The following is a 19,966-nucleotide window of genomic DNA, read 5'->3' as shown; positions in this document are numbered from 1 at the left end:
TATTTTATAAACAAAACCTCTATTTTATTTCCTATCAAATGAATAAATAGCATATTTTTTTATTTCCTTTCAAACCATTATTTTAATTATAAAAACCTCATTATTTTTCTAAAATTCTAATTATTTTTAAATAAAAAATATTTTTAATTTATTTTACAAAAATTGGGTATTACAGGGTGGATGATTATAATTTTCCTATCACATATAACTTGCAATTTGATGTTACCTATTATGGCGGCTATCATTATTATATTTTTAATTAGAATGTGACTCTTTTTAACTTGTTCATTGGCTCACTCTTAGAATAGTAATTTTGATCCATAAGCAAATTAGACATGATATGCTCAATTTACGTTAATGATAACTGACTATTGCTAACTATGTTTTGCTGTCTACCTTCTCTTCCATTCGGGTGACACAGTACTGAGATGCTTACTGGGTAACACTTTATTAAGCTCTTAAAAGAAGGGTGGTAAGAAAATTAATTTCACGAAGATTTGTATAGTTCTAGAAATCTCTGAGGGTAGGATTACAAAGAAAGGGAAGAAAAAAAAATCCTCAACATTAAAGAATCTTCATGCAGGTCATGGCCTCTAGAATTCTTTCAACTCTACATTATGTGTGTTCTTCTTCTGCCTCAGCCACAAAACGATGTTTAGGTAATAGCAGTATCTCTCCCTTCTATAACGTGCATTTTGAGTAGAAGATTGAAATCTTCAATATCTTCCTGTTGTGTTATATGCTGACATATGGAAAAGGGAAAGAATATATATATTCTTTATAAATTGCATTGGAGAAAACAATTTAAAACTTGAAGGGAGGTTTTGAACTTTTTTTTTTTGCCTTTTGGTTATATACTAACCACACATGCACGATGGTGCTGCTAATATGCTGTCTGTCACATACATACACATCTTAATTTCTTTATCAATAAAGTATAGAGAAGTGTAACATATATTTCTGATCATATCTTAACATTATTAAATTCGTTAGTCTGAAAATTTGGATAACTATTGACTAAATTTTCAGGCCTATATAGTCATTGGCAGAGAAGTATAAGTGGAATTGCTGCGTCTGTTGTTGCTGATGTGGAGCCTAGCATAGCACCAGTGCAAATTGATCAAAGTCAGCTTCTAATTGATGGGAAATTTGTTGATGCAGCTTCTGGTTAATATCTTACCTTCATGTACTTAAAACGTTGTTTCATTCATATGATTACTCATAACAATCTATGCAACAGAAACATAATTTAACTATTTTGTATTTGTTAGGAAAAACTTTTCCAACTTTTGATCCTAGGACTGGAGATGTAATTGCCAATGTTGCTGAAGGAGATGCTGAAGATGTAAATCGCGCTGTCCATGCTGCTCGCAAGGCTTTTGATGAGGGACCATGGCCAAAGATGACAGCTTATGTATTAAAACATTATCTAATACTTATTTGTTCTATAAGTTTCAATATGGAGCTGTTTTGATGCTGCACTTTTTTCTTTTGGACTACAAGATGCTACATGTTTTTTATATACAAGTTTAATTATTATCTTTGATGAACTTCTCTAGGAAAGATCACGTATAATTTTGCGCTTTGCTGATTTATTGGAGAAACACAATGATGAAGTTGCAGCCATAGAAACATGGGATAGTGGCAAGACTTATGAACAGGCTGCAAATGTTGAAATACCCATGGTAGTACGATTGTTCCGATATTATGCAGGTAATTCCATTATCTTTGAGTTCTTATATCACGTAGTTATAATATTGTATAACAAGTTGATGTTCTTTGGAATTCATTCAATTTTCTTCAGGTTGGGCGGATAAAATTCACGGTCTAACAGTTCCAGCTGATGGACCATACCATGTCCAAACTTTGCATGAACCAATTGGTGTAGCAGGGCAGATTGTTCCTTGGAATTTCCCACTTCTTATTTTTTCATGGAAGGTTGCACCTGCATTAGCTTGTGGTAATACAGTTGTAATGAAAACTGCAGAGCAGACACCCCTTTCAGCCCTATATGTGTCAAAGCTATTTCTTGAGGTAGCCTTATACAGTTTTACCACACCTAAAAATGTTTCCATTTATGTGTATACTGGCTTGGATTTCACTTTTGTGACCATCTTCTTATTCTTTTATAGAGCTGCAATCCCTCTTAAATTCCATACCTTCCCTATCGTATATGATGCCTTGACTTCGAAATCTCTACCCTTCAAAATGAACCGAATCAATAAGATTCTTGACCAAGATGAAGGCTACAGAAACTTTTTTTTTCTTCAAGCTTATTCGTTAATTGTTACTAATACTAGATCAATAACCTAAAATTAACAAAAAAATAAAATTACCTCTTCCATTAAAGAGGAAAATGTGTACAAGTCTTAAATGTTACAATTGTCAGTTTGTCTCCATTATTAACTGGACCTCTAGAAATTAAAAGCTTCAATTTGAGATGAACTTAAGCCTGCTATCAAAATTGCTTACAACAAATAGATTGTGGTCCTGCATGTGTCTATAACTTTGTAATTGCCCTCTCTGATGGATTTGATGCAATAGGCAGGACTTCCTCCTGGAGTTCTGAATGTTATCTCTGGCTTTGGTCCTACTGCTGGTGCAGCACTGTGTAGTCATATGGACGTTGACAAGGTACTTCAAAAGATTTAGAGGAAGAATTCTCTTGAGACTTAAAAAAAAAGGGTAAAATGTGTTTAATTGGTCAAAATTGGTTTTAGTCTCTATATTTTAAAAAGAATGATTTCGGCCCTTGTATTTATGAAATTTTGTGAATTTTGTCACTGCTCAAGTCAAAATAAAGTATAGGGTTAGGGACAAAATTTACCACATTTTAGAAATGAGGACCAAAAACATTGTTTTTAAAATGTAGGGATTAAAACCAATTTTGACCAAACTAAAATACATTTTATTCTAAAATATATATCTTCATTTTTCTTATTCTCTCTAAGTCTACAACACAAATATGCTTTAATTTATGCTGCCTAATGGCCTAATAGCTACTAGTAAACTAAAAATTGGCTGATTTATTTTTTGTAGCTTGCTTTCACAGGATCCACTAGCACTGGTAAACGTGTACTTGAACTGTCTGCACACAGCAACCTGAAGCCAGTAACTCTGGAGCTGGGTGGAAAATCTCCATTCATTGTGTGCAAGGATGCTGATGTTGATGCAGCCGTTGAGGCTTCACATTTTGCTTTATTTTTTAATCAGGTTTGATGACTATAGTTTATGTTATGAGGAGTAATAACAATATGCTCTACTTAAAATTTATTGAAAACTACAAAAACATAACAGATTCATTAAATAAAAAGTGAGATCCACAAAATTTGTGATTTCTAATAAATTTCAGCCAACAATAAAGTGTGTTATAAAAATAGTATGTTAAAGAGTGTGTTGGTAACATTTCTCTTACGTTATTATTAATAATAATGAGAACGGTGCATTGCTTGTATACAGGGGCAATGTTGCTGTGCTGGTTCTCGCACATTTGTCCATGAAAGCATATATGGTGAATTTGTTGAAAAGGCTAAAGCCCGTGCTCTTAAACGAGTAGTTGGAGACCCTTTCAAAAATGGGGTTGAGCAAGGTCCTCAGGTATCTGTGACTACCTCCTATCTTCTATTTCCTAATTAACCTTAAATCAAAGAGAACCTTTGGTTCAAATACGAATAACATTGTAAGTTTTTCAATATCTTGGTTTTAGCATGTAAAAGAAACTACTTTTGCAATTTCTCATTCATCTAACAGAGTTTTCTTTTTTCTTTTTAACTTATGGTAGATAAATGCTAAGTAGGTGGCATCTTAAAGGGGGATGGATTGATAATTGTATGTGTTTCAGATTGATTCTGTGCAATTCGAGAAGATCATGAAATACATAAGATCAGGCGTTGAAAGTGGTGCTCAACTGGAATCTGGTGGTCAAAGAATTGGCTCCAAAGGCTACTACATCCAACCCACTGTTTTCTCAAATGTTCAGGCATGATACTTCCAATTAATATGGTTCTATTTCTGAACAAGTAGTAACATAATTAAGAGACAGAAGTAAATAGCTAAATTGGTTTCTTTGTTATTATTACAGGACAACATGTTGATAGCAAAAGATGAGATATTTGGTCCAGTACAATCTATCTTGAAATTCAAGTATGCTACAAATCACTAGATAAAAGTGCCATCATGTTTGTACTTTGACATTCTTCAGTAGATCCTCCTCTTAAATCCTACTTATTCTGTTTTGAAATAAATCATAGGGATCTAGAGGAAGTGATAAGAAGAGCCAATGCAACTTCCTATGGCCTGGCTGCTGGAGTTTTTACTAAAAATATGGACACTGCCAACACCTTGATGCGAGCATTGCAAGCTGGAACGGTATGGATCAACTGCTATGATGTCTTTGATGCAGCAATACCTTTTGGTGGATATAAGATGAGTGGTCAAGGGAGAGTAAGGGGAATCTACAGCCTTAGAAGCTACCTTCAAGTTAAAGCTGTTGTCACTGCTTTGAAGAATCCCGCATGGCTGTAGTTTTCCCACTACCTAAGTGTTCATGTTCATAATGTCTTATCTAGAAAAAAAACTACATCTTTCATGGAACATTCCTAAGGCATTGAATTAGCCAAAGTTATTACACAACTAAAGCTTTTCTGTGCCAATCTTTGCTAACTCAACTTACCTTCTGTTAGAATATCACCCTTGGTGTCAAAAAAACTTCTCTTTACTAAGTTAAAATGTCTTCTTTCAGTAAACTCAAATGAAAAACAATTTCATAAAAAAGTTATTTTATTCATCAGATCAACCGTAAAAGTATTTATGCATAGTCGAACTATCCATATTCCATCCAGAATTATATTATACTAAGAATAAAAGGCATAGATTTCAGCAACCACTCTTGTGTAATGGACCTCGTAGCCACCAAGAATACCTTAGTAAACAACAACTTCTATGGATGCCATTGTTTTTTAACATCACAGGAAATTAATACATATTTTTATTGTGTAACACAAAAGGGTTCAAGTCATCACAGAATCTAAATACAAAATTCTGTTATATAAACCACGTACAAAATTTGTCTTAACTAGCACTTAAAAATTTGCAAACCAATAACCATAACTCTGATTATAAAAATGATATCAATTATTACACTTTCATAGATTCTTGTTTTCTGGAGTTTCTGTAGTAGAAGCCTTCCTCCCTTTTGAAATTAATAGAGCCTCTTCTAGCTAGTCTTTTGACAACCTGCTCCATGGATGGACGTTGTTGGTTGAGGGTTGTACATGATAGAGCTAGCTTAAGTGTAAAATCAAATGCTTCTTCAGAATACTCTCCTTGAAGTTTAGGGTCAGCAAATCCTGTTATCCTCTCATCCCTGGTGAGTGCTTTTGCCTAAGAAATGAAGTATGTCATACAAAATATGCACAAACGGGCCAAACTTTTTAAACAGAGTTCATGAAATAGTATAAGATATTTAAGATTCATGGTTTCTGACCACTTTGTTCAGTGACATTGGTTTCTTCAGTTTCAAATTTATAACCTTCTTTCCCGAGAGGATTTGTAGAAGTACCATTCCAAAGCTGTAAACATCACCAGATGAATTCACATGGTGGTTGCTTTGGTACTCAGATCAACATATCCAAATGTAACATTCCTTTTTTTTTAAATAAATAAAATGAGTTTTATTTAAAAATTAATAGAGTTTTTAGAAATTAAATAAATAAGAGAAAATGGTTTTTGTTAATTAAAATAAGAATTTCATAGTATTAGAAAATAAAGAGTAAAATCATATTTTAGAAAATAAAGAGATGTTTTAATTAGTTATTTATTTAATGAAATAGTAAAATAGAGTTTCTTTTTATAAAATAATAACATAAAGAAAAATACAATAAATAATAGAATTAGAGTACCCTATCTATAAATAGATACATATTAGGTCAATTCTTACTCACTATATGTTTCTACGCTCTTTTTCTCCCAAATTCGTTCTCCCTTTTTCCTTTCCCAAAACTTTATCTTTTTCTCGCATATATGATCTCGAATTCGTTAGTTGGATCATCCTGAAATGTGGACACCACCTTCAGAACTCATTTTCGCACATTCTCACCGTTGAGATTTGTGAAATAATTCATGTAGAGAGAAATTCCCCTTTCATAGACACAACGAAATTGAGGCTTCAATCTCTTCTCCTTCTCCCTAACGCTTAGAAATTCTAGCAGAGCAACCAAAGAAAAAGCTTCAAGAATCTTAAGGAATCGTTAGAGACACATTATTGTTGTTGGACTACACACGTGAGTCTGCTTTCAGGTAAGAGATGAGTTATTGACGCTTGAGAATTAGAATAAACATGTGTAGGGATTCCTAGAGGATAAAATTTGGGTTGTTTTATGAATTTCAATTCTGTTCTTATTCTTTTATGTGTAAATTAACTATGTTTGATGGACCAATTGATGTCTCGATGCGAAATTATTGTAAAATTGACATGTTCTTGTGTTGAGTGTGAAACCTAGAAATTGACCATTTTCTGATTAGTGTGAATTGATGAAACTAAGTAAGGAGAGATTTACCGTAAGAGGGAGTGAGATATTAATTTTATATTTTTTTCCATTTTCATGTTTTTAGGGTGTTTTATATATTGTTTGGAATTAATATTATAATTTGGAATTAGAATAGGCTAACAGAATGATATTCTGGATTATTGTTTTAGTTTTAATATTTCGTATGAGTTTATATATTGTTTCATATTGTTATTCTTTAAGATTGACCAAAGTTTATTTAAATATAAGGTTCTCCGAAAGTTTTAATGAATTCTTGATGCAGTTTTGTTTGATTATATTTCAATTTTTAAGTTCATGATTAGAATATTTGTGATGGGTATAGAAATAAAAAATCAAACAAAATTACACTTTTTTTTTAAATTACATACACTCCTTTAATTTTTTTTTAAAATACATTAGATTGATATTCATTATCCCCCTCTCTCTAAATGATGATAGTTATTTCCAAAGATGTCATTTTTAGCTGTTATTTTTTTTTTTTGGCAAAATGTTTTTAAGAGCTTTTCTTTAAATACTTATCTCTTTTCATCTATCATTTTTAATATTTTTAATTTTACTTTCAATTTTAATATTTTTTAAAAAAATATTAATAATTAAAAGTAACATTATATTACAATATAAATTATTTATCATAAATCTAAAATATAATTTATATGTTAAGAAATATTTATTTATTTAAAATTTTGATTATAACATTAATTATATACATACTAAAATATTAATGATTCAATAAATACATTACCGTATATTGTTATAACAAAGTTACCATAAACATTAACATAATCTCATGTACTATAAAAAAAATAAAAAATAAAAAAACCTCAGTCCAGGGCGGTGCGTTTTGCTGACTCTTCTTCTCCTTCCCCCAATCCCTAATCCCTCTTTCTTCGTTTCAGTTCAATCTCTCTCTCTCTCTCTCTTCCCAATTCGCAAGTTTCACTGCACAATCACACTGCATATACCTATTCATTTAGCCACGAACTTCACATTGGGGTGGTTGCAGCAACAAGTTTCTCACACCAGAGAGGGCACACGATTTGGACTAAGAGTGTGGTATGCTAATATTTGATTCAAAGTTTGCCATTTTTATTAGTTAATTATTTGCAGCTCTGTTGATGAATCTGGTTGGAAATTTTGAAATTTAAACAACGTGAAAAGAAGTATCCTATTCAGCTGAAAATGGCGTCGTCGCCGCCGCGAGCTTCGACTTTGATTTCAGCTTTTCTGAGACTCTTGCGTCATTACCGGAATGTGGCCAGTGTAAACGACGAAGCCGTTCACCCGCGTGTTGGTGGTGTCGTTTTCGGAATCGGGGGAAACGGTGGCGGCGGTGTATTCCAGGGGGGGAGGGGGGGGGGGGTAAGAGAAGGGAAGGGGACATGGGAATCGGAGAGATAGGGTTTTGGAGTAATGTTGTTGATTGAGAAGAGAAGGGGAAATGGGAATGGAGGAGAGGTTGGAGAGACGAGAGGGGTCCACGAGTTTTTTTTTCTCTTAACTCTCTGGTCCAGGGAAAGGAACTTTAACTAATTCAGAGTTAGTAAAGTCTGATAAAAATTATTTTCGTCAAGCATCCCACTCGAATATTATCCAAACAATTCAACTTTAACTTCAGCATATTAACCACTTCAACCATGAGTTTGACTCATTAACTCTACTCACTACTCCTAAGTGAGAGTGAGTAAACTGATCAGCTCACAAATTAGGGGAAGGAGGTGCGGAACATGTGTGGGGGATTTGCTTGAGGATTAAACAAGTTTGTGTGTGTGTGTGTGTGTGTTTTAATGTTTCTGTTCTTTCTTTTTTATTTGTAGGTATTTGAGGTAAAAATGGGAGTTATTCAGAAGTTTTTCGTTGCATCACTGTTCATGTGGGCAATTCCTATTGCAATATTATATGCTTTTAACCATAATATACTTCCTGGTAAGATTCTAAACTACTTAAGATTATGTGTTTTGAAGTGTGTGGTGTTGGTTTGTACAATTGTGCTCTAATTTGCGTGCTTTATATATCTATCTATTAGTTTGACTGGAAAACCTGGTGAAGTTCCTTTTAAGAGATGTTATTTTTGCAGTTCTTTTTTTATTGCTAAAAACTGAAGATGAGAATATTGGGCCTTGTTTGTTTACTGTTTTCAAAAAAAAAATTCTTTGTAAGATTTGTTTGTCCCTGAGCACGTTTGAAAGTGATTGTCTCTTGAGTGCATTGCTGTTTTCTAATAGTTTGACCCCCATGAGGCATGAGCACTTGAAAATAGAAGAGAATGAGAAAACACCTCCCAGATGTTTTTTGTTTTCTTGTTTTAGAAACAATTTTCAAAACTTAATAGAATTTGGATAAGAAATTGATTGCTGAGTAGTGTCAAATTATTTTAGGAAATAGTTTTTAAAATAAAAAAGGTGAAAAAGAGAATCAAACTAGCCCTTGGTCTTGACAATTGATGATCTTGGAGGAAATGTTGGTGCTTGTGCTTCTCACACAATGCCTGACATAGAATTCGTCTTTTCAAATCATCTAGAAAATTTGATCTGTATACATATATACAAAGCCTCTAAAGAAATGGATAGCTTTGCCCATATCCCATATGGTATACTATATACTGTTCTATAAGAAGGTAATTTTCTGCTTCTGATGGAGTTTATTTTGCTAAAGTTTGTAATACAATTATTACAATGGAGATATCCGTATCATCCAAATTGTTATCTGTGGTTTGAAAAAGTAAACTGTGATGACTGGTAGTTGACTATTCACATTGGAGTTAGTTTTTAGCATTATGTGCAATTTGGAAATGGCTGTTAAATTGTGATACTCTTTATTTTTTTGTCTCCTTTTCCTTCCTGCTTATAGATTGAGGAGCGGACAAGAAACAACCAATCCATTTTCATGCATCATTATCTCTTGTATTTAGTTAACCCTGTATGCCATTCACACCCCATTCATTATTACTAGAAATTGTTATTTGAATTGTTTATAATCTGTAAAATTAGTTGGGGAGATCAGTTTCAATTTTTTAATTTTCATGTGACAGAGAGCAATGATTTTTTACTTGGATATGCCATAATTGCCTAAACTCAAGCATTGAGGTACTGAAGAAGAATTTATGGTACTTAAGCACATTTTAAAATGGCAGTTTGTCAGTGCTTTAAGTCAGTTCTTCAAAATTCTGACCAAATCAGCTTAATTTTATAAGCAATTTTTTTACACTTTTATTCAGTGTTCTTTTGTCTTACGAGACTGGCATCTAATAAATGCTCCCATACTAAGGCTCTTCATATGTTGATTTAACCTCAGTATTTATGGACTACTTCTTCCTCGATGCCTGCTGAGAATGGATCTTATAAGTTTTTATCAAGTTTAATTTCATACACTGCCAGTATAAATACTTTTACATTGTTTACCAATTAGAAATTAGCCAAGTTATGACTTTGAAAGTAATTATCATTAAATTTAACAATCTTACCATATGTGAGTACATGATTGAATTGAATGACAATGTATCAGTGTATTCTAATTAAATTTCTTTTCACTTCATTCCTTTAACTTTTCCCAACTCATTGGAAATTAGGCACCATGGGAAAAATGGAATGGAAGTTGCAAAACTACCACCTTACCATGTCTCCATTTTTGTATCAGGAGCATCCAATTTGTCCCCTTACTCTATGACACTAGTGAGTGGATTTCTTGCTGTCATATCTGTCAATGTGGTGATAGCATTTTACATATATTTGGCATTGAGAGAACCTGCGGCGGATAAACCCGAGCCTGATCCTAAATTTCTTGCTGAGGCCAAAGCTAGCATCAATCAGTCTACAGGGGATGCTCAACAACCTTCCCAGGCTCTCAAGAAAGAACAGTAGATGTGATGCAGGACTACAAAAGGGGGAGGACCTTAACTTGGGAGGAATTGTTACTAGATCAAGGTTAAAGAAGCTACAAGAGGATATTAATATGAAGATGATTTCACTTGTGGAGAAGGATGATGGATGGGACCTAAAGATCATAAATTTAAACCTACTTCTAGATTAGGATTGCTTAATTTTGTGGACTTTAAGTGTTTTCTTTTATTAAAGCCTATTATGTTATGTGTTGGGCCTTTTTAGTTATACGGGGCATTTTTCATTAGTGTTAGTATAATAGGTTTTTATGACACGAGTAGGAATTTTTTGATTAATGAAAATTTATCTTGTTAATTGAGAGTGCTTCTCTTTGGTTCTTTCTTGGAATCCTTTCATTCTAATCAAGGAAATTCATTCTTTTGGCGAATTTACCTTAACTCATCAATTCATCTGAAACTGATGATGTTATTCTTTCATTCCCTTACCTTGATCCATCTTTTCCTTTTCCTTAATTTTACCAAAAAATATCCCTAATTAATGATGTTGAAATTTGATTCGCATTAGGGGTTTTATCAAGACAGTGTTTCAGCTTTGGGTGGAGGGAAGAATAGGGATGAAGGGAGAAGGTCCTAAATCGTGTGCCAATCATGCATCTAATATCACGTTTGCACATTCATGTTATTTTCATAGCATTTTATATGTATACGAACAAAGCTACTTTCATTTAAGAATATGTTTTGGATGTTTTTCTTCATTTTTTATCACGCTAGAGAACATACGCACTAAGAATTCTTAAAGCCGAACTCAAGAAATCCCAAACTCTACTATGCATAACCTAACGTGCCCAAGAGAGGTCATTTCTAACTACAAAGTGTATCCTCAAGAAACCATTATAATGGGCTCAAAGAGGCTCACCCGTCTTCAAGGTATTGCTTCCTGCACTATAAAGTTGCTTCCTGTACCATTTTTGTCTTCCAGGACAATCTAAAATGTAAAATTACATTCTAGATTGGTTACAACTTTGTAAAAAATTTGCCTTCTAGATTGGTCAATCCGAAAGGTAAGTCCACAATCTTCAAGGGCCAACCCTGAAAGGCACGTATGCATGCTCCCTCGAATGATATACAATTAGATGATCTAATTTTGCATTTGTGTTTTTCAATGCAATGGTGAAAGTTATTTTATGTTTGGTTTATCTATAATTTTTCTTTAAAAAATAGATAAATGAACAACACGGGAAAATAAGATCGGGAACACATCAAAACACATCCCATATTACATGTGCTAAATTATCGTTATAATATAAATCCTAAACTTACTATTGTGGCTGTCCTGACTTTTCTTTCTTCTGTTTTGTCTCATTGGTGGGTGACTTGAACATAATCATTCTGTCTCAAATTATGTAAATTGAAGTAGTATACATTGTGAGAAAATTATTGGTTGTACTTTCCAAATAAAATAATTTTATTTAATTAAAATCATTTATGAAACGAATTGGAGTTTAGTTGTAAATTAACTAGTATATATTTAGGTGAATGGAAATAAATAATATTGTTATTGAAAAGAATTATTCATGATTTTTTTAATTTTAAAGCGAAAATATTTTAAACAATTTAAAAATTTTAAATTGAGATGTAATTTGAAAAGAAGCAAGTGTATTTTATAAGAGAAGTATGAAGTGAAAAACGCTAATCCACCAATAAAACGTATTAATTTTTACTACTCGTGTGGTTTTCAAAATAAATGATTTCAAGTCACAAGACTGTGATTTTATAGTTGTGTTAAAATTCATTTTGAAATCATTTAGTTGAAAGTATTAATTTTAAAACTTATTTAATTTAAAAATAATTGTTGGTAAAAAAAATGTTCAACCCAAAATAGTTAGACAAAACTTGGATATAATATTATCAATATTCATGGTGCTATTCTCTAATCAAAATTAGCCTTCAGTCTTAATAATTATTGGATGTCTTAACTATTAGTAAGATGAAAACAACACAGGTAGTAAAATAAAATAAAATGTCTACGAGTGATACAAACATAAGAGCATGAACCAAAATTATTTTTACTAGAGATAAGCAAGTTTTACTTCAGTTAACAATTCAATAATCTACCGAGCAATCAAAGAGATGCTTGTGCTTGAAAGATTAAAAAGAGACAATGAAAAAAACTAAAACATAACCAAATGGAGCAAAACAACATAATATATAACTATGACAATACTAGAAGACTCATCGTTCATCATTCTTCAAATATCTCAACAATACTCATTTTGAGGTACCTCTCACAAAGCTGCAAATTCTGCAGCATGAAGCAAAGTGGTAGCATGATATCTGATTTCCAGTTGAATCTACTTAGTGCTCTCTGACCAAGTTGTGACTTCCTAATGTTGGATTTTCTATGTCAACATTTGTGGATGGAACATTTTCTAGGCTTTCTCTCAACTGCACCAATACCATATTGTCATGTTGCTGACTTTGGCTCTCCCTAGACCCACTATTTGGTGCAACAAAGTAGTCATTGTTACCTACAACTTGGTTTCCACTATGAGAATGAGCATTACACCTGCAAATTGGACATATGGGTGTCTTTAGAAGCCATGTGTCCACACATTGGGCATGAAAACTGTGCTTGCACATAGGTAACAATCTGCACTTATCTCCTGTGATGAGGTTCTCCAAGCAAACTGCACAATCCACAGGGCTGCTTGTGTTGCCTTTGGCAACATAATCATAACATGGAAGCATCTCCAAGTCATCTATGGACATGCTTCTGCCTACATTTGCACCCCTCTCAACCATTGATCCTCTCCTAAAGAGTCTCTCGGAAAAACAAACATGAAGTAGGACCAGGAACACAAATCCAACAAATAATAACACCACTGTTAAAATAACTGTCATTGTCAACACTTTACCATCAAACAGGTAGATCAATATTTGGCACGAGATTTTTCCAGTTTAACCAGTGATCTCGATTTTGAGTCTTGCGATATGTCAGCTACAATAAAACTCGGGAAGAGAGTTTTGCTGTCTGGCATCTTTAGTTTTCTTACTCGACTCGAGCTTGATTATCTTTCCGTAGAAGATACTTGTGGTCTCAAATCATTGTCAACACCAATGCTGAAAATGAAAAAACTTGCAAATATTCTAAACATGGATTCATGATCTTATATATTATATGCTACATAACTTTTACAAAAAATGTAAATTGATCCCTCTCCAATCAATGCATGTGTGAAGCAAATTCTTGCCAGGACCTATCATCTAATTTAGCAAGAAAGTTGATGCAAAAATATTGCCATTTAAAGTAGAATTCTAGCACAAGAGTGAGCTGATTTTAGCATTGAAACACAATTTTATTTGTTCTGATGAGTCTGGGAATTTCATTTATAAGAAGTTAAGAACATAGTTGTACATCATCAATCATCTTGGTTTTTTTGTCTTTTGTGTATTAGGTGATTGTGGAATGTTGATGGAGTGGGTGGGAAAGTAACCAGTTTTTACAAGTGGACACAAACAATCACGGTTAACTTGCACTTTGAACCTTTTCCTCTTTATCTTCTTTCCCTTTTCTCTTTACTTTCCCTTTTTTTTTCTCTTTTTTCTCTGTAGTTGGTTTTGGCAGTATGTACCCCCTTTTCATATTATAATAAGACACGGGATAATACTTAAAAGCATTTAGTTTACCTAAAAAATAAATAAATAATTATATAGAAAGAGAGGTAGAATCAAACGACATTCAGCGTTAAACTTTTGTCTATATCTATATAAAATCTGTCTAGCTGTCATCAAGTGTAAACGGCTAGATGCATTTGCACGGGATACACTCTTAATATTTAATATTTATATTATTTTAATAATTATTTACTTAGTTATTAACGGTTGAATTGAATATGTACCAAGTATTTTTATATACTTCAATTATATAATAGGTTAATTCAAATTTGCATTTGCTGAATTTTTTGTTTGTTTGTGATTTCAAGCTTTGGCAGTAGGATTACGATGCCTCATTTAGCTTTGGACAAGGGCAAGGGATGGATGGAGGAAGTCCTCTAATAATACTAATGTAAAAAAGAAGATGAAAAATAAATATTTAATTACTATATTTCATGTTTGGTTTGTTGTATAAATGTTGAGTCCATAGTAGAATATTAACTTTGGCACTCACTCACACACTACATTTTTGTTATGTATTTAGACAAGAATTTAATTTGTGGATATATTTTTGGTCCTAATCACAAGTATCTTTTATTGAAAATAATTATGTTCGAGTCAGGTAAGATTATTAAAGCGGTAAAGTTTTTCCTCCAAGTGACTGCATATCCAAGTATTTTTATTGAAAATAATTATGTTCGAGTCAGGTATTTCTCCAAGTGACTGCATATCCAAGACTCCAAGTAGTTGTAATTTCACATCAATTGATCCACACACTTGATAATTTGTAGGGATATACAATGGAAAGATTAGTCGAAATATACAAACAAAAATGTGATTTTGTTACATATGTTGACAACAAAATATTGTCATGATACACAATGAAAATATGTTTATGTTGTGTATCTCAAAAAGATCTCATCCATCCATTATATATGAGGACAAGATCTTATTCAGACATACGACAGAAACTTATTTCAGTTATGTTTGTGAGTGTCAACTGTTAGGGGTAATTTAGTAAGAAAACATTGTTTTTTAAAATTTAGAGGGTTTTAACAGCAATGTGGGGGTGCCAATGCCCAATTATGATAGAAGGCCCATTTAGGATCCAAATCGTGCTTGAAGTTGCGTGTGTTCTCTCTCTCTCTTTCTCTGCAAAATCAATTTCAATTTCAATGTCTCTCTCTCAGACTCTCACGATAAGTGACAACATTAGACGTTGAATTGAATTTTGATGGCGCAACAATCGTCACCTCCACGGCGGCAAACTCCTCCGCCATCGCAGTACCTGGAGGTCAACTGCAGAAGCTCCGGCAAGATACGGCGGTTTGCGGCGGGCACCGGCGCGGGGTTTGCGGTGGCGCTGATCAATCGGAAGCTGAAGGGAACGGTGGTGGCTGCGTCGCACATAGAAGCAGTGAAGGATGGGAAAGAAGAAGAACCAATCGCTTTTGGCCCCACTTCGCTTCTTTCTAACTTCGGCGAAGGTTGGAAACTCCAAACTGTTACCCTCACTGATCTTTCTTCAGGCAAGTTGAATACACAAACAAACCCCTCTCTCTCGTCTTTCACTATATAATATTCATAAATGTTACGTTGCATATAAAATAAAATTTAACTAGTTTGAGGAATGTTAAAAGCAAATTATGATGTATGTTATTTCTTGGCTTAAATATGGTTTTAGTTCCTCAAATTAAAAATGAGTTTAATGCTTGTGCATTAGCACTGTCATTTAATCACAAATCACCATCGATTGAATATAATTATTTTATAAGTCAACAAATTTACCATAGGTAGTCATGGAATGTCTGTGTAAAACCTTTTACACTTAGTGCATAACTCTTTTTCTCATTAAAAAGAGTTTAATGTATTTTTTAGTTCTTCAAATTTGAAAAACGCAGTGTGCATCGCCAAAAATTAGTCAGGATGTGATTAAAAAAGCATTTTTATCTTTTATTGTTTGCAGAAGTGGGGAATGGACAATTTCAACAGATGGCAATGCAGAAACCAGGACTAGTAAGTTTATTTTCTTTCCCACTTTTGCATACATGTCATTTTCTTAAGCTAACTTTTAAATTTACAATTCACCATTTATATTTTAGTTCACTTAGGATAGGAAGTATTGGAAAACTGTAGTCGAGAGAATTTTGAGAAACTCAAGCTAAGTGTTCAAGAGACTGAATGTGTATTCTCATCAATGATAAGCTAGTAGAGAGAGGTTTATATATGAAGAGAAAATGAGTGGGTCGTTATCACACTGTTACAATAGCAAAGCCTGAGACAGATGCAACTGTTATGACTAATACTAACATACTAATAGCAACTGACCTGTACCAACAGATGAGGCTGCCCCATACAAGACCAGTATACACTATACACTAATAATCCTCCCTCAAGCCCAGGGAGGATGAGATAATTTTGCTTATTAATTCCAGAAACTGAGCTTGGCTTTTAATTTCAGAAAGAGAGTAGGAGATAGGGTGGTAGAAACTTGAAGCTTGGGAAGTAGTGTTTGAATCCATAAGATTTCTGAGGTAGCTGAAGCAAGGCTGCAATATTCAACTGCAGTAGGTGGCCACAACAGTTTGTTTTTTGTGCTACTAGGACTAGGAGACTAGATTAGGCCCAAGAAAAATGCACACACTAGAGGTTGACCTGCGATCATCAGAATTGGAAGCCCAGTCAGTGTCTCAGTAACATTGAATTTGGTGAGGAGAGTGAGTAGGTGCAGGCTGTAAATGGTACAGCTTGGAGGAGATGGAACCTTGGAGATATCTAAGGACCCTCTTAAATGCTTTCTAGTATGATTCTAGGGGTTTGTACAAAACTTGACAGACTTTGTTAACAGTGTAGTCAATTTCTGATCTTTCAATGGTTGAATATTCTAAGGTGCTGATAGCTGAACAATACAGAGTAGGATCAGAAACATATTATGCACCCTGTCTTGGGAGTTTTTTTTGTCTCCAATCATGGGAGATGAGATGTCATTAGAATTAGTCGTATCAGATTTAGCAAGAAGATTGTAAATATATTGGCTCTAAGTGACAAGTAGAGAACCATCAGAAAGATGCTTTACTTCAATGCCTAAAAAGTAATCAAGATGGTCAAGCTGTTTTAGGGCCAAGACTGATTTCAATCGAGTGATCAATTGTTGAATTAAAATAGGAGAGTTCCCTGTAAAAATAATATCATCAAAGTAGACCAAAATACTGTGCAGTAACAATGATTGCTATAATTATTAATAGTGTTTCTAATATTGTCACTTGCAGTTTATTTTGAACTTGTCAACAAGGGTCCAACTGCATGATTAAATTTAATAAAATAACAGGTATAGCAAAAACGTAGAAAGAAAACTAGAACTGGTATTGATTCATATTTCTTTTTGGATTTGAGAAATGGATTTAAAAACATATTTTAAGAAAATGGGTTAAACCAATGTTAGAACTGGTTTTGGATTTACAAGTGGTTTTTAACCCAAAATCAATTTTAAAACTAGTATTGATAGTGGTTTTGGATTGGAAACCATTTTTAAAATTAGTTTGGGTTCTAAACCAAAGTTAAATTCTGGTTTGCCAAAAAACCTATTTTGGTTATAGGATTTTACCTATGAGTATTATCATAGTTTTTTTAAATACTTTTATATACAGCATTTGCAAGTTGAGTTTACAAGTCGAGTTTATGGAAATTTCACAAGTTTGATAGCCTTTCTAGATTTTGGTAACCTTAATGTTAAGTAACATTAATAAAGATAGTGTCCTGAGTGGTCTGCTGCCTGTGCCTTATAAACCGCGAGCCAGTAACAGTGCTTCAATCTCCTCGATGTGGAAATGGTTTGAACTTGCTACCGATAAAGGTTACTATGGCATCATATTCATCTGGTAGGCCCTCAACAATGACATCTAATTACTTGAGTTGAGATAAGATCAACAGCAAACAGGGAATCAATGATGGCTTTGATGCGAAGGAGAAATTTTGAGTGAGAGATTTCCAAGTTTAGTTCTTTTTATCTCAGTGTAAAGTTGTTCAATTGTGAAAATGATTGTGGATTCACTCTCGCAGATGCAGCCCAGATTCATTTTCTCAAGATCATTTGGTCCAGATTCTTGATACCATACGAAAACTATAGTTCAGACTTCAGAGAAATTTGAAAGTGTATTTTAATTTATGATAAGCCAGTACACAGAGGTATAGGAAGAGAAAATGAGTGGATCACAACCATACTGTTACAATATCAAAGCCTAAAAGCAGATGAAACTGTTCTAACTAATATTAACCATGCAGACTAATAGGAAAGAACAAAATACTAAACATTTATTTAATTAAATCTAATAAAAAATTTACTTCAATCACATTATTTAAACACTGTTAGCCTAACATCTATTTTCTTAAAAAGTTTTTTTTTTTACCATTTCAAGTGCTGACTTCTGAGCTTGTTTTCCATTTATTGACTTTCTTTCTTCAGGTTCCAGGTGTCCCAGGTCCTGCAAGGGTGTCCAATCCAATCAGCTTTGTATATCTTGTTAAAATAATGTTTGCTTTTATTTTGATTTTTGTACTTGTTGCAATTTTTACTTTGTTTCTCGATAACCTTCCTGCATTCATATTGTTTCTTAAGTCAATAACCTAGTGTCTTTTTGCTTGAAATTTATATATGCATAAATAAATTGTTATTAAATATATAGCCTTTCTGTTAAGGACTAGAATTCAAACTATGGCAGACACTGAACTGTGAGAGCATTGTGTCTCTCTTGAACATTTCAATATTTCATATTTTAGCTGCACACAGAATCTCATAGTTGCAAGTTGAGGTATTAATTTTGAAGTGCTGAGTCCTTAAACATTAATTTTCTAGGGGCCTGTTTTAGGGTGGTTGTATCGAAGATGTCAATTTGTGGGAACAGTTATGGATTCCAGCACTTTAGGCCTTTCTATCTGAGTGCAAATTGGGCATCATTTCTTAAAGGTGGTGGAGAAAGCTTTGGATGGTCAATGTGCATGAAAGTCACATTTTTGTTGAAATTATGAAAATATTAAGAAAACGAAAAAAAGGTTCATGAACTTGGCACTTGATATCCAAAGTGCTTTAGTCTTTATATCAAGAAGTTGTCTATCAATTTCTTGACTTAAATCAATGTCATCATAGGCATTTACTTTAAGTCTTCGTGTTTTAAAACACCAGAGATTTGTCATGTTAATTTCATCTTGCATGAACTTTAAAGATTTCAAATTAATGTAAGATTTGGTCACATTAATTTGAAATCAACATATCATCCTATTCATTATATATAATGTTGCAATATGGTAATTTCTATTGGATATGTTTAAAAATATTTTACACTAACAATACATATAAATTAAATTCTTATTTTTTTGTGCGTTTAATATCTTTATTTTAAAATAAATTAAGATATTTAATATTTATAAAAACTAAATTTTACACACATATAAGTGCAAGTATGGAGCTGGTTGGGTACTATACTTTATTTGGAGTTTTGGACCTATCTCCTTTAAACTTTGCAAGTAAATATTCCACCTCGAATTTAAACCCCATTGAATGAGCATTTACCTAATATGGGTATTTTTTTTGTGTGTGCGTGGGTATCATAGGGTGTACTCTCATTTTTACTAAGTCTTTTTATAAATTAAAAATGAAAAAATACCTTAATTTAATCGTATTATTTCAAATATTATTATTCAAGGAGATATTTTTAATGAATATTAAAGATATTATTCTATATATCCTTGAGGGAAAAATTATCCAATACACAATCTAGATGTGTTAGTTAATAGAATAAATATGGAAGATTTCTTTTTTTTGTCAGCGAATTTAATAAGATAAATATGTAAAGCATGGTGGAAAAAAAAAACGATTCTTTTTCCCTTTTTAGATACTAGAGTTGTTACTTTTGATTATAATTATATACACGCA

General features: G+C 32.9%; 4 protein-coding genes across 7 annotated transcripts; 3 read left to right on the top strand and 1 right to left on the bottom strand.

Moving 5' to 3' along the window:
• The first annotated feature begins 299 nt into the window (after positions 1–299).
• Positions 300–4,689, top strand: LOC114372871 (aldehyde dehydrogenase family 2 member B4, mitochondrial-like). 4 transcript variants are annotated; one of them, XM_028330423.1, is made up of 12 exons: positions 300–439; positions 584–659; positions 1,030–1,167; positions 1,272–1,414; positions 1,560–1,713; positions 1,805–2,034; positions 2,545–2,634; positions 3,040–3,213; positions 3,460–3,597; positions 3,842–3,979; positions 4,082–4,143; positions 4,251–4,689. In XM_028330423.1, exons 2-12 carry the CDS (start codon positions 587–589, stop codon positions 4,522–4,524), a joined length of 1,614 nt encoding a protein of 537 aa, XP_028186224.1. In that variant the 5' UTR covers positions 300–439; positions 584–586; the 3' UTR covers positions 4,525–4,689. The 4 variants fall into 4 exon arrangements, with proteins under 4 accessions (XP_028186224.1, XP_028186223.1, XP_028186222.1 ...); XM_028330422.1 differs by having other exon boundaries at positions 300–472; XM_028330421.1 differs by having other exon boundaries at positions 300–659.
• A 2,652-nt stretch (positions 4,690–7,341) lies between these two features.
• LOC114377591 lies at positions 7,342–10,761 on the top strand. Its single transcript, XM_028336180.1, has 3 exons — positions 7,342–7,601; positions 8,363–8,471; positions 10,182–10,761. The coding sequence occupies exons 2-3, from the start codon at positions 8,378–8,380 to the stop codon at positions 10,403–10,405; spliced, it is 318 nt and encodes a 105-aa protein (XP_028191981.1). The 5' UTR covers positions 7,342–7,601; positions 8,363–8,377; the 3' UTR covers positions 10,406–10,761.
• Positions 10,762–12,433: 1,672 nt separating this feature from the next.
• LOC114375166 (E3 ubiquitin-protein ligase ATL23-like) lies at positions 12,434–13,758 on the bottom strand. The gene has a single exon (XM_028332926.1). The coding sequence runs from the start codon at positions 13,282–13,284 to the stop codon at positions 12,739–12,741; it is 546 nt and encodes a 181-aa protein (XP_028188727.1). The 5' UTR covers positions 13,285–13,758; the 3' UTR covers positions 12,434–12,738.
• Positions 13,759–15,174: 1,416 nt separating this feature from the next.
• On the top strand, positions 15,175–18,825 carry LOC114374187. Its single transcript, XM_028331798.1, has 3 exons — positions 15,175–15,566; positions 16,004–16,053; positions 18,500–18,825. The coding sequence occupies exons 1-3, from the start codon at positions 15,272–15,274 to the stop codon at positions 18,662–18,664; spliced, it is 510 nt and encodes a 169-aa protein (XP_028187599.1). The 5' UTR covers positions 15,175–15,271; the 3' UTR covers positions 18,665–18,825.
• Positions 18,826–19,966: the final 1,141 nt, after the last annotated feature.

Source organism: Glycine soja, chromosome 11 (assembly GCF_004193775.1).
Source record: "Glycine soja cultivar W05 chromosome 11, ASM419377v2, whole genome shotgun sequence".
In the NCBI taxonomy this organism is placed as follows: Eukaryota; Viridiplantae; Streptophyta; class Magnoliopsida; order Fabales; family Fabaceae; genus Glycine; species Glycine soja.
This window is presented reverse-complemented; position numbering and strand designations above follow the sequence as displayed.

Excerpts from the sequence above, each read along its gene's own strand:
- LOC114372871 (XM_028330421.1), top strand. The coding sequence starts at position 578 with ATGCAGGTCATGGCCTCTAGAATTCTTTCAACTCTACATTATGTGTGT. Across the intron at positions 1,714-1,804 it reads ATTGTTCCGATATTATGCAG|GTTGGGCGGATAAAATTCAC; the intron begins GTAATTCCATTA and ends AATTTTCTTCAG. Across the intron at positions 3,214-3,459 it reads TTGCTTTATTTTTTAATCAG|GGGCAATGTTGCTGTGCTGG; the intron begins GTTTGATGACTA and ends GCTTGTATACAG.
- LOC114377591 (XM_028336180.1), top strand. The coding sequence starts at position 8,378 with ATGGGAGTTATTCAGAAGTTTTTCGTTGCATCACTGTTCATGTGGGCA. Across the intron at positions 8,472-10,181 it reads TAACCATAATATACTTCCTG|GAGCATCCAATTTGTCCCCT; the intron begins GTAAGATTCTAA and ends TTTTTGTATCAG.
- LOC114375166 (XM_028332926.1), bottom strand. The coding sequence starts at position 13,284 with ATGACAGTTATTTTAACAGTGGTGTTATTATTTGTTGGATTTGTGTTC.
- LOC114374187 (XM_028331798.1), top strand. The coding sequence starts at position 15,272 with ATGGCGCAACAATCGTCACCTCCACGGCGGCAAACTCCTCCGCCATCG. Across the intron at positions 15,567-16,003 it reads CCTCACTGATCTTTCTTCAG|AAGTGGGGAATGGACAATTT; the intron begins GCAAGTTGAATA and ends TATTGTTTGCAG. Across the intron at positions 16,054-18,499 it reads CAATGCAGAAACCAGGACTA|GTTCCAGGTGTCCCAGGTCC; the intron begins GTAAGTTTATTT and ends TTCTTTCTTCAG.